This window comes from Mirounga leonina, unplaced genomic scaffold (genome assembly GCF_011800145.1).
Source record: "Mirounga leonina isolate KUSES-001 unplaced genomic scaffold, KU_Mleo_1.0 Mir_91, whole genome shotgun sequence".
NCBI classification, from domain to species: domain Eukaryota; kingdom Metazoa; phylum Chordata; class Mammalia; order Carnivora; family Phocidae; genus Mirounga; species Mirounga leonina.
This window is the reverse complement of record NW_023270839.1, coordinates 46,040,867-46,054,499: the sequence shown is the minus strand read 5'-3', so window position 1 is coordinate 46,054,499 and position 13,633 is coordinate 46,040,867. Positions and strand designations below refer to the sequence as shown.

Below are 13,633 nucleotides of genomic sequence, written 5' to 3'. Positions count from 1 at the left end.
AAGCAGCAGCTGACACTGAAAAAAAAAATCAGCTGACACCAAGATGAGGAAGCCATGAATGCCATATAAAGGAATCTGGACTAGACTTATAATAGTAAGGGGGAGGGGGAGGGGTGGACAATGAAATTTTTTTTAGCAGGAAAATGACTACTACATTTGTATTTGGTAGTATGACACAGACTGGAAGCCTGGAGACAATGAGGCAAAATAAAAAGAGGCCTTAGATTAGGATTAGTTAGTAAAAAGAAAAGGAATAACAAATTTCAAAGGTAACTTGATCAGGGCTAACTGGATATGGGAAATGCAGGGGGGGAAAAATTAAGGATGACTCTCAAATTCCAAGAACAATTAACTGGGAAGTTAGTCAAAGAAAGAAGAGCCTTGAGGAGACAATGCAGTAAATTTGGGTTTGGGTTTCAAATGGGTTTCAGAGAAATACCTGTCCAAAATGTCACACTTTACAGGTTTTGACTTGTAAATACTTGCTAAGAATCAAAAAATACTTCTCAGTCTCTAGCTTATACTTAATCCCTTAAAAAATGTACAACTGTGATTAAGAGAAAGGATATATTACCAAGTAATTGGAGTCTGTTAATATTTGAATTAGAAGTATGACAGTTTCAAAGGAGATTGCAAAGTAAGCCTGGGGAGAAGTGTCTGGGATTATAGCTATTCTTAGCTTTGTCTAAACAAATGTCTTAGTAATAAGGAAATGTTACCTAATACTTCATTATCTGCTGTACTTTTTGCAAAATGTATTAAGTGTCAGGTCACTTCTGACACTTCTTTAAATGGAACATAGCAAAAATTAAAAATGTTATTGAATGATGTTTACATTAAGAAAAAAATCACCTGGGGGGTGCCTGGGTGGCTCAGTCAGTTAAGACTCTGCCTTCGGCTCGGGTCATGGTCCTGGAGTCCTGGGATCAAGCCCACATCAGGCTCCCTGCTCAGCGGGGAGTCCACTTCTCCCTCTGCCCTCCACCCCCCCCCCCCGGCTTGTGCTCTCTCTCTCTAATAAATAAATAAAATCTTTAAAAAAGAAAAAGAAAAAAAAAACACATGGAAAAACTTCCAGTACAATATTTGGATTTCTCAATCAAATCCTCACAACCTTTTGACCTTAATACTAGCATTCTCATTTTTAAAAATAAAAAAAAAGGGAGGAAATGCTTGCTCCCTTAGTTTCCTTGTCATTTTTAAAAATGGAAAAAAAAAAAAAAAAGAACTCTGAAAAGTTAATCGCCAGAGCAGCTGCTATTTCAGTAAGAGCTTTTTTTTTTAAGATTTTATTTATTTATTTATTTGACAGAGAGAGACAGAGAGAGGGACAGCGAGAGAGGGAACACAAGCAGGGGGAGTGGGAGAGAAGCAGGCTTTCTGCTGGGCAGGGAGCCCTACAAGGGGCCTGATCCCAGGACGCTGGGATCATGACCTGAGCCGAAGGCAGACGCTTAACGACTGAGCCACCCAGGCGCCCCCAGTTAAGAGCTTCTTAAACTGCCTTCTGAGAGACAAACTACCCATCAGTTTAACTCAAATACCAACTGGGCATTTACTATTCACCAAGATATATCAAGAAATGAGACATTATTCAAGATAAAGCCAGATGACCCCAATCACTGATTAAATGAAAATTTAGGAATAAAGCAAAACTTTAGATTCTTACATATGACTGTAGAAATCCAATGACTCTATAAAATGCGCCATTCTTTTAGAATTGAAGACCCAACAATGGCCCACATTTAATTCACTTGGGCAGTTCTGTTTTGCTCTGTTTTAAATATATTAGGTTTTTTTTTTTAAACTGGGGGGAAAAAAGGACAAAAACTGCCACTACTATCTCCACAGGCCCCAAAGGATACAACCAAGCCAGGTTAGAAGCCTCTGGTTATAGATCATCCTCTCACAGTGATCATCAAATGTCGGTCCAAATAAATTCTTTTATATTTATCCCATCATTTAATAGGAATAATTAAGCTATTTAACAAAAATACATAGTAATAGTATGATAACATACAAAGGATGACCTGTATATTGTTGAGGCCTTAGCCAAGTTACGGCCTGTGATACTATGTCTATTAAGAGAAAGTGTCTAGGGGCGCCTGGGTGGCTCAGTCGTTGGGCGTCTGCCTTCGGCTCGGGTTGTGGTCCCAGGGTCCTGGGATCGAGCCCCGCATCGGGCTTCCTGCTCGGCGGGAGGCCTGCTTCTCCCTCTCCCACTTCCCCTGCTTGTGTTCCCTCTCTCGCTGTGTCTCTCTCTGTCAAAGGAATAGGTGAAATCTTTAAAAAAAAAAGAGAGAAAGTATCTAATAGAAAATAGAAAAGCAGGCAATAATCATTTTATCAAAAATATGAGTTCGTTGTTGTACTAAGGAGGGTCTGATTAACTTCAGGAAGAAAAGCTTCCAAAACAATAATTATGTTAAAAAACAAACAACTTTATCCAAAGGATGACCCTAGGAACAATGGGTGAAAGTTACAATAGCAGATTTTAATTACATTAAAAAAAATCAAGAGTTAAATTTGAAACGAGCTACATCACAAAATAGTTCATTGTCATTTATTTGTAGTTAAGCAGAGATTGGAATGTTACTGAGAAGATTCTTAGAGACAATGAACAAGAACAGGGGCTCTCAACCCTGGGTATGCATTAAAATAATCCAGGGAAAATTTTTATTTAATGAAAATGCCTGGTCCAAACTCCCAGAGACCCACTGCTTAGTCTGGTGTGGAGCCTGAGTGCCTGCATTTAAAAAAAATCTCAGGGAAAGAAATCTGAATAAGACTGAATCAATGTCAATATACTGGTTGTGACATTATGCAATAGTTTTGCAAGATAGTATCATTGCAGAAAAATCAGCAAAGGGTATGTGGGATCGCTATGCTATACATTATTTCTTGCAACTGCAATTTAAAGTGTGAAAAAATCCTCAGGTGATTCCACTACGTAGCTAAAGTTAAAAAAAAAAAATTAGTGGACTGAAGAAAAATTCCTGCCAATTCTAAGAGGCTGCAAATTATTCTTTTAATCTTAGCCATTGAAAAGTAATTAGGAATACTTATCATTTAAAGTTATAATGCTCTGCAAAGCCAAATACAAATAATTCATAGTTAATCCAACATAAAAAATCCAAACTACTATGCCTCTCATTTGTATATAAATTAAATGGATAGATAAGCATTATATAATGGTTGTCATTCACCTCTTGATGAAGCCAAATGATATATATATGATGGTAGAACCTCTAAAATGGCCCCAAGGATCCCCTCATCTCTTGGTCTTCACATTTGTGTAACCTCTTCCTCTTGAGTGTGTGGATACAGTTTATCATACATAACAAGTAGAACAGGACAAAGTGATGGGATGTCAACTGAGATGAAATTTTTATAAAGATTGGCTTCTATCTTAGGGGCTCTTGGACTCCTCATTCTAAGGGAAAGAAACTGTTATTAGCCACTTTCTGGAGAAGCCCACATGGCAAGGAACTTCTGTCTCTGGCCAACAACCAGCCAGTGAAAATCTGAGGCCTGACAATAGATGGGGATCCTCCCCTCCTCAAGCCTTGAGAACTGCAATTTAGCTGATACCCTGGTTGCAGCCTTAACAGAGTTAACAAGAGACCCTGAGCCAGAGGCACCTAGCTCAGCTGCACCCAGAAACATGACCCATAGAAACTGTAAGATAGTAAGTGTTGTTTTTAAGCCACCAAGTTTTGGGGAAATGCAGGGTTAAAGATAACTAATACATATAGCTACCACAGGTCAAACTCAAAATAAAGGAATCTAATCTGATGGCTTCTGCCTACCTTTCTTCAGAGTATCAAACCTCCCAGCTTCTGCAACATTATCACTCACAATTTACACACTCTGTCACCATTATCCAGTCACCTTCCTTGTTCTCCCTTCATTCAATTTCTTAAAATGGCTTTCTATCCCTCTTTCCTATCTATCCAAATCCTAGCCATCTTCCAGATAACACCCACAGATTTCTCGTTCATAAATACCCACTCCTATCCACGTAGCGCTTGATGAAACAACTTTCTGACCTAATACAGCTTTGAGGGTCTAAATTCAAAGAGATCATCAACTCCTTGAGAATGTCTTCTCATATTCTCTTCACTATTTAGTACAGTACTGTGGGAGCATTTACAGTACCCAAAACCTTATATTTTTTCCAATATATTAAGTAAAGAAACTCAAATATTTTTGTTTCAAAAAAAAAAAGAAGGAAGTGGAAGGAAAACCAAGTGCTCCAACCTAGAATGTAAGATGCCACTAGTTTGGTTTGCATGTTTGAAATAACTGAGTAAAGACCACTTTATCTGAAGGATAGGAGTAATGACAAATCCCCCCCAACTCTATTAGCTCAGCAAGTGCTGTCCAAGCTCTTGAAATTTTCCTTTTATTAGTTCTTAAACAACTTGCTTTCCACCATTAACCCACCTCTGTTTTAATTTATCACTAGTGATAACACACGGAAAAACAGTTAAATTTCAACTAGATCAGTGGTTCTCAAACTTGAGCTTGCATCAGCATCACCTGGAATGCTCATTTAGACTGCCGGACCCCACCCCCAGAGTTTGATTCACAGGACTACTGCCATAAGCGATTTAACAAGAATTAATATAATTTGAAACTTACGGCTCAAGTAAGTTCAAGGAGATCAGGTGGGAAAAGAAGTTCAAGAGGAATAAATCATCCCGAACACTTTTAACAGCTTCAAGATACACAACTCTCTCCCCTTCCTCTCACTCTTCCACCCCCTACCCAAATAAGTTAACCAATTTGAGTTCATCTTGATTTGCACACTTGAATTCATTTCTTGGAAACAATGAGCATCTCCAATTAACTAAGGTTTAAAAGGATGTTAGATAAACAAAACATCAATGTAAAAAAAAAGGCCAATCTAATAGTTCAACTCTCTTAACTGCTTTCCAGATTAAAAAAATAAAAGGGCGCCTGGGTGGCTCAGTTGGTTAAGCGACTGCCTTCGGCTCAGGTCATGATCCTGGAGTCCCTGGATCGAGTCCTGCATCGGGCTCCCTGCTCGGCAGGGAGTCTGCTTCTCCCTCTGACCCTCCCCCCTCTTATGTGCTCTCTCTCATTCTCTCTCAAATAAATAAATAAAATCTTTAAAAAAAAATTTAAAAATTAAAAAAAAAAACTGAAGGTTCTGAGATATAAACAAAACTTGCCATTTGGAGGAAAAGCCAGGGCTAGAACTGACTCTGAGCCAATATGCTGGTATATACTGCCTCTCAATTTATGCTTGAAACCTCACTTCAGAAGTTCTTTAAGTCTTTTTTTTTTTAATGTTTTATTTATTTATTCATGAGAGTGAGAGAGAGAGAGAGAGAGAGAGAGAGAGAGGCAGACACAGAGGGGAAGCAGGGTCTCCGCCCAGCAGGGAGCCCAATGCGGGACTCGATCCCAGGACCCTGGGATCATGACCTGAGCCGAAGGGAGATGCTCAACCATCTGAGCCACCCAGGCACCCTGTAAATCTTTTAATTAAATAAATAGGTGAAATAAAATTAAGAACTTCAACAGCCACCAGAAAATTTCCCCTGTAAGGATGAGATATCTGTTGTCTTTAAAACAGGTTATTTAGCATAATAAATCTTAAAATAGCAAGACACCCACCCACTTCTTTATACCTCCTCTGTGACCACTCACATCCATCAGCCCATGCTCCTCTTCTGCAGCACATCCTTTAAAAGTGGTATTCCCGGGGGCGCCTGGGTGGCTCAGTTGGTTAAGCGACTGCCTTCGGCTCAGGTCATGATCCTGGAGTCCCTGGATCGAGTCCCGCATCGGGCTCCCTGCTCGGCAGGGAGCCTGCTTCTCCCTCTGACCCTCCCCCGTCTCATGTGCTCTCTGTCTCTCTCATTCTCTCTGTCTCAAATAAATAAATAAGATCTTTAAAAAAAAAAAAAGTGGTATTCCCGGGGTGCCTGGGTGGCTCAGTAGGTTAAGCATCTGCCGTCAGCTCAGGTCATGATCTCAGGGTCCTGGTATCGAGCCCCGCATCAGGCTTCCTGCTTAGCCTGGAGCCTGCTTCTCCCTCTCCCTCTGCAGCTTCCCCTGCTTGTGCTCACTCTCTCTCTCAAATAAATAAATAAAATCTTAAAAAAAATAAAATAAAGTGGTATTCCTAGGGATTACTGCCCTTCTCACTCTACTCATTCTCCCTGAGTCAAAATCATGACAGTAGATGAACTATGACTATTCCAATGGTTGAGAACTATCATTGGAGTGGCTAAAAATATATAAAAGCTCAGGCTCCAACTCAGACTTAACTAATGAACAACAATCTCTGGGAATGAAGCCCAAGGACCTCTATGTTCCCCACCTTTATATGCTCCTTAGGCAAGAACCATGCCCTATAATCTACTTAACACAGTGACTGGCATACATACACAAGCACAACCAAGATTTGCTGAATAATGTTGTGGAAACACAAAATAGCAAGTTTAAATGCCCCTTAACTGCAGAATTGTGTGGTGTTTAATAAATTACCCAGCTACTAAGGCAATTACATTAGAAAGCCACTGTTTAATAATACTAGTTAAGTACATACAGTTGGGTAAGTGAAGGGCTTTTAGTACTTCTCTAACATTGGTATAGGTTAAAGAAAACCCCTGATCTTTTCTTGAAAGTTCACAAGATAATCTAGGCAGCCATAAGGATTTAAATATAACAAAGCCAAATTAAACAAACTGTAACAAGAGCATTACAGAAAGCTAGAAAACCAAGAGTCTTCTAAAACAAAAAGTGTTTACTCATTTGAAAGCTAAAATTAACCTGCAGATATCTACAAATTACAATATTAATCTACTGTTGCCCAGAACTAATCTCCCCAAAGTAGTAATCAAATTCCCAAGGAAAAATTAATCTGGCAATCTTTTCACATTTCAATCTTTTTCTCCTGCAAATTTATTTTCAAATTCACTAATAACATACCTGATTTCATACTGAAAAGTAGCACTGGAAGCAGGGGATTTAAATTTTTTAGAATTAACAATAAGCTCTCTAATGTGAAGTAAAACAAGGGTTTTTAACTTGATAAACTTAAAACTTATTGCCACACTAAACAAACATTAATTTTTTTAACTGAAAAACCTAGACAGGGGCGCCTGGGTGGCTCAGTCGAGAAGCGTCTCCTTTTGGCTCAGGTCATGATCCCAGGATCCTGGGATCGAACCCGGAGTTGGGCTCCCTGCTCAGCAGCAAGCCTGCTTTTCCCTCTCCTACTCCCCCCCTGCTTGAGTTCCCTCTCTGGCTGTCTCTGTCAAATAAATAAATAAAATCTTAAAAAAAAAGAAAAGAAAAAGAAAAAACTAGACAACTGGTATTTAAAACCTCAATGAATGTAAAAAGGTCTTATAAATCAATAAAAGATAAAAATCCCAAAAAGGGAGCAAAATGAGCAAAAGCAAAGGGCAATTTACAAAAGAAATAACAATGTCCAAGAAACATGTTAAAAGTTCAACTTCATCTTTTTTTTTAAGAAGCAAATTTTTAAAATGACTATTTTATCCTAATCAAGCACTGACTGGTGGGGGGAAAACTAATAACCTTTCTGAAAGCAACGTGGTAGGCAGTATGTATCAAATGCCTTGAAAATAAGCACACCATTTAACTCAGCAATTCAATTTATCCTAAGAAAATAAAACATTCAAAGATTTACCTATGAGGATATCCCCAGTGAAGTTAATAAAAGCCAGAAACCAGAAAATAAAAAGGCCAATAATAATGGACTGATTAAATAAATTAGTTTAGATTTATAATCAGATATAACACTGGAAATGGAAAGAGTTATTTACAAGAGAAAGTTGTTGAGATTCCTTCTGTTTTTGTAACCTTTTTTCTACTGAAAACAGAATATAAAGTATGATTCTGTATGATTTTATAGTATGGTTTTCCTTGCCTAGTTTTTTCTTAGAGTGTGCATGTATGACCAGTTTAACTTTTTAAGTTTAAATCTACTAACATAAAAAAACCTTACCATAACCAAAGCCTAGTTTAGATCTAGGAAGCACGCCATTTGGAGAAAAGATGACCTGGGATAAATCCTATTCTTTGATTTACTGGTAGTTCGAAACAGAAACTTAACAAGGAACTGATATTTATATATTCAGGAATTCCATTTAAGAGCATCCTTAACATGACAGTTTTCAAAAATCACGCATGGACACCTAAAAAAAAAAACAAAAAACGCTAGTATTTTGTGGTCCTTATTAGCTCAGTTCATCTGTGTTTATTCTCTCTCCTCTAAACTAACAAAGAAAGAATGATGTCATATGCATTAGCTACATTCCTGTTCCAGAAGTGACATAAAGAACTTGTAAGGTTTGGCCTCAGTGCTTAAGACACACCTAAGAGCTGAGAAAGTTGGATGAGATTTACTACATGAAAACAAAGAAGTTAAAGAATATCCACTATCCATGAGTTTTTAAAAACCTAATTAACATGTCAATAAACTAGGTAAGTTTGAAAACATTGGATTTTATATACTGTAGTGGTAAATAAACGAAAAGAGAATTCAAGGTTTTACTCTAAATTCTTTTAATAGTTTCCTCAAAAAAAGAAAAAAGTCTCCACTTAGTGGCCTAAGAACTGTCATATTTTTAGAATCAGAAAAAGAGCAATAAAACTTATCTTCCTTCTATATCCCTTCAATTTCCTCCTTAGATTGCAGTATCCTTATGAAAGTTTGAGATGTCCACTGTTTAGTAGTACCACTATATATCACAGATACTTTTTTTACTATTATTCAAAACAGGGTCTCCAAATGAGCCAAAATAGAGGGCTCAAGTGGAAGCGTTGCTTACTAGACAATATTGTAAAAATCTGTTAATCATGGAAACTGAACAAGTAGGCAGTGACATACTACTGCCAATTTCCCAGTGAATATTAGCCAATTAATTTTAAGGTAGGAAAAAAAAAGTAATGACTGACATACAAGAAGGCAAGAGTAACTTGCTCCTGTATATAGTTTCTTCATATATAACTAGTGTTTTCTAAAAGTTGCCCTGAATCAAGACTTCATTTTTATTCTTGAATCATATCCCTCACCCATCATAGCTGTTTTTTCCCCCAAACAAATGTAAAGTTTGGAATTCCTAAAGCTAAAAATGCAAAATCTGACCCACGCGGTTAAATGAGTTGTGGTTATCAACTTAAACCAAGCCTAACTCACCAAGAAATAAAAATTATCAGAGAAAATTAGTCTAGAAGCAGAAAGCCCTTCCCTCCTAACTCACAATAGAGTCTTGTCTAATAATAGTAACACTGCATTTTGTTGTTTTAGCTGCAAGGCTGGGTATGCAATCTACAGTAACTATTTCAACAGCTTCAAGTAAGTCATAGGCTACCAATGAAAAAGTAGCATTAGGTCTCAAACAAACAGCAAAGACATACAAAGATGAGAGCAGAAACCTCACCATCGGAAAAGAAGGCCCATCAGGACCTCTTCCGAGAAACAGTTCCCCTCCCCCACCCTTAAGTAGGCATTTAAGACTGCCAAGCAGATCCATTTCTTTATTAACTGGTGCCCACTTGGGGCAACCGTACACCAAGCTGCTCTTAGGCCTACTCCAACCCCTTCCAAAAGTGCTCAAGCAAGACTGAAGGCCGGGATAACCCTCTCTGGGGCAGCGTTCTTCCTGCTCTTCTCCACCCGCCCCCCCCCCCCCCCGCCCCGCCCCTGTAGGCGCCCCCCCCGCCCGAAGGACACCGGGCCCAGGGACGGGCAGGAATGGCCCGCAAGAGAAGTCTTAGGCGGCCGGAGGCCTCCGCCATAGCAGGACCTGGAAAGCACCGCCCCCAGCGCACCTCCCCACACCCGGCTAACCGGTGAATGTCTGCTTTCAACACCCCCTATCCCCAGCAGAGGCAGCGGAGGAGACAGGGCCCGGAGGCACCGGGCTGGGCTGCGCACCAGGCCGGGGCCTGCCCCTCGGGCCGCCGACTCTGTTCCCCTGCCCGGCCAGGTCAAGCCAGCGCGGCGGCCACCCTCACCTGGATGACCTCGTTGACCTCCCGGATACATTCCACCATGTGTTGCAGAATCTGCTCGGCCGTGAGCACCTCGTAGCGGTAATCCTCCTCCTGCTCGTGCCCTGGCCCGCCGCCGCCGCCGCCGCCGCCGCCGCCACCGCCGGGCCCCAGAGCGCTGCCGCCGCCGCCGCCCGTCTCCCCGCACAGCAGTCCGTCCCGCTCCCCGCCGACGCCCAGCCCGGGCTCCACCAGCTCCACCTCGCCCAGATCCAGGTTATCATCGTCCGGCTCATCGTCGTCCTCGTCTTCCTCCTCCTCGGCGCCGCTGTCCTCTTCGCTGCACTCTTCGTCCTCGTCGAACTCGTAGTTGTAGCCCTCGTCCGAGTCCATGGCGCGAGACGCGAGGGCCCGGCGGACGCTGGCCCTGAGGCGGGGAGAGGGCGGGGACGCCGAGGCCCCAGCTCTCGCTCCGGCTCCGGCTGATGTCCGGACGCAGGCCTGGCTCCGGCCCCGCGGGCCGCGGCTCCTCCCCGGGCGCGGCGGTTGGCGGTTGGCGGCTGGCGGCGGCGGGGAGGGCGCGGAGGAGGGAGGGAGGGAGCGAGGGGGCCGCTTGCCGCCCGCCTCAGTCAGACGCGGCTCCGCTCCGGCCTCCGAGAGAAAACAGTCCCCAGCGCCACCTCCACGGCCGCCGCTACCGCTACTGAGCCAACAAAGGGGCGTGCGTCACCGCGTCGCGCTGCGTCGTCGCGTCACTCCTCTTGGCGTCACCGCGCCCCGCCCCGCCGCCCCTGCGTGGAGAGCGGGGAGACCCCACGGCCCGGCCTGGCCCTGGGAGCGCGGCACCGCGGGAATCGCCTTCTCGGTTCCGGCTGCGGTCGCTCTGTGGACCGACACCAGTGAATCTTGCTCCTGAAAAGGGTGCGGCCTCCTCGTCACCGAGAGAAAGGCCCCTCGACCCGGTGGTGGGTTTTGCCGCAGGCCATAGGGATGCAGCCCCCTCACTGAATCCAGCGAAGGTGGCTTTCCCACCGGGCGGTAGAGACACTTCCCGCCCGCCCTGGAGTAGTTCGGGGAAGTCCTTGGCTGTTGAGCTAAAATTCCTGTTGCCTGAGCTACTAAATGGAAACCTGTTTCATGCGGAACCCGTGAACTGTGTGACAGGTGAACCTCGTAGTAGTTCTGCTTCTGTACTCCGGGACAAATGTGCAGTGGTTTTTAAGTCGCTGATAGTGACGTCATTTTAGAGAAGCGTTTCCTGAACTGAGCTCAGCAGGAACCTACCTATTCGGAGCCCTGAACAATGTAAACAGTCATGGCTTTCCTTAATGGAGCATCATGTAAGGGCTCTACGTATGTTCTCTCTTCCTCACGGAGCCACAGTACCCATTGTATATCTGAGGCTCGAAGGGAAAGGGACTTGCCCAAGATCACAGAACACGCCCTGTTTCAGCGGCTGGGTCACGTAAAACATCAATCATAAAAATACTTTATAATGCATAATATGAATTAGGTACTACAGAGTATGTAAAATGCATTGTAATAGAAAGCAGTAATAGAAATATCTACAAGGACCAAATGTAGCAGAGAGACAGTGCTTGTCTCTTATCTAGAAATGTACTGTGTGAGCTGCGTGTTGATTGATGGCTAGGAGTTTAACAGAGAAGGTAGGGAAGATGATCTAGCCTGAGAGAATAACAGAAGCAAAAGCACAGTAGGTGTAAAGTAGTTTTGTTTCAGCAGCTTATAGTGCAAGGAGGGTAAATGGGAAAATATTAGGCAAGTTAGGGGTCAGGACAGTAAGAGTATTTTATGCCGTTCTAAGAGTGGACTTAAATCTTTCTAAGTAAGACAGGAGAACCAGAGAAGTGTCCTGAAGGAGGAAGAGGCCTAAGAAAGCACCCTCTTGGGATACCCTGAAGGATTGGCCAGATTAGACATTTTAAAAAATCTGAATCCCTAATTTACTGATAAATTTACTGTTAAAATGACAGATTCCCTTCGGAAATTGACTTTTAAAATTGAAAAATTCCTTTATAATGTAAATAAGCTTCTACCAATTTGTCAATTTTGTAAATGTTTAATCAGATTTCCTAAAATAATCAGGATTTGTAATTTAAAGCTTTTAACATAAATGCTGGTATGTCTTGGTCCTTTGATTTTGTTTCTACTTAGCAATTTTAGGTTTTTGCCACAGCTGGGGTAAGCTGACGACACTAGCAAACGCTTCTCTACCCCATCCCCATTGTTACATATATGGGGGGAAAGTTCAGTAACACTTGTGAGTACCCTCAACTCCTTTGCCCCATTTTTCATTTCATCCTACCCCTACCCTGAATAAATCCTACCATCCTTTTTGTCCCCTTTGGTACTGGAGCTGCTGACCACTGCTGGAGAAATTTGCATAATCACATGCATTCTATCATTAAATTCCAATTATCAAGCACAATTGAACCATCAACACCATTCAGCAATCTTGTTAAATTTTTCTGAATTGTCCTCCCTCTCTAACAACTTTTGCAAACCTTCACCAGTTTTCTCAAACCCCCACTGCTGTCTTTTCAAATCCTCTCAATAACTTCACATCACAGAGAAATTTGAAATCATAAGGACCAATGTGACAAGCTTGCTGAGCAAAGAAGAGAGTGTTAAGGGATAAAGTCAGAAAAGGCCTATCAAGGGGGGGGGGTGGGGGCCAGCCGGGCTTGTAGGCTATCTTAAGAAGTTTACATTATTGCAAAGGGAAGCATTAGCAGGTTTTAAGCAGAAGAATGAAACAATATAATATGCATTTAAAAAAATAACTATGGCTAAAAGAAGATAAGAACTATGGCTGCTTTGTGGAGAATGGACTATGAAAGCAGAGACCAATTATGAGGCTATCTCAGTAGTCTGGGTGAATAATGATAATGGCTTGGGCCAGAGTTGTGACAGTAGAGATGATGAGAAGTAGTTTCAGGTATAATTTGAAAGTAAAGCCAATAGCTTTGCTGATGGCTTGACTGTGGGGTTGATAGAGGAATCAAGGATGCCTACTAGATTTGGGACTTGAGGAACTGGGTGAACGGAGGTACCATTTACTGAAACGTGTTAAATTTGAAGTGCTTGTTAGACATCCAAGTAGAGATATTGAATAGGCAGTTATATCTACTGGTGTATAAGACAGAAGGTCAGGGGAGGTAGGACTGAAGATAGAAATTTCCGAGATTATGTCAACAATGTTGATAAGCAGCATAGGCTAAAGGTTAAGAGCTTAGGCTTTGGGGCAAACAGACCTGAATTTGCCTATGCTCCTCCAGTTGCTGTCTATAACCTTGAACCAAATTACTGAACCTCTCTGAGCTTGACTTTGGAGGATTATAATTCCTATTCTCATAAGATTATTTGTGAATATCAAATGAATAATGTATTTAAAGCACTTGACATAGTGCCTGACACATAGTTAAGTGCTCACAAAATTTGAACTTTAAAAAAGTGTCATAAGTCACCTTGCATCTTGTGGGAAAAACTACAGCCAGTTGGATTTATAACCTTTTAATTGATTTTTTAATTATGCAAGTATGCACATGGCCTCAATCATCCTCATTTTCTGAGGAAGAATATTGGTCTGCCTTTTTTCTCAGAAATCTTT

At 41.9% G+C, this 13,633-nt stretch overlaps 1 protein-coding gene across 2 annotated transcripts in view; it reads right to left on the bottom strand.

Moving 5' to 3' along the window:
- The window catches only part of ARIH1 (ariadne RBR E3 ubiquitin protein ligase 1), a 127,455-nt gene extending 116,726 nt beyond the window's left edge, over positions 1 to 10,729 (bottom strand). The window contains exon 1 of one of the 2 annotated variants that reach the window (XM_034994894.1): positions 10,027 to 10,729. In XM_034994894.1, the coding sequence (XP_034850785.1) occupies positions 10,027 to 10,395 (369 nt within the window). In that variant the 5' untranslated portion in view covers positions 10,396 to 10,729. The remainder of the gene's footprint in view (positions 1 to 10,026) is intronic. The other variant, XM_034994895.1, reaches the window with a different exon arrangement.
- Positions 10,730 to 13,633: the final 2,904 nt, after the last annotated feature.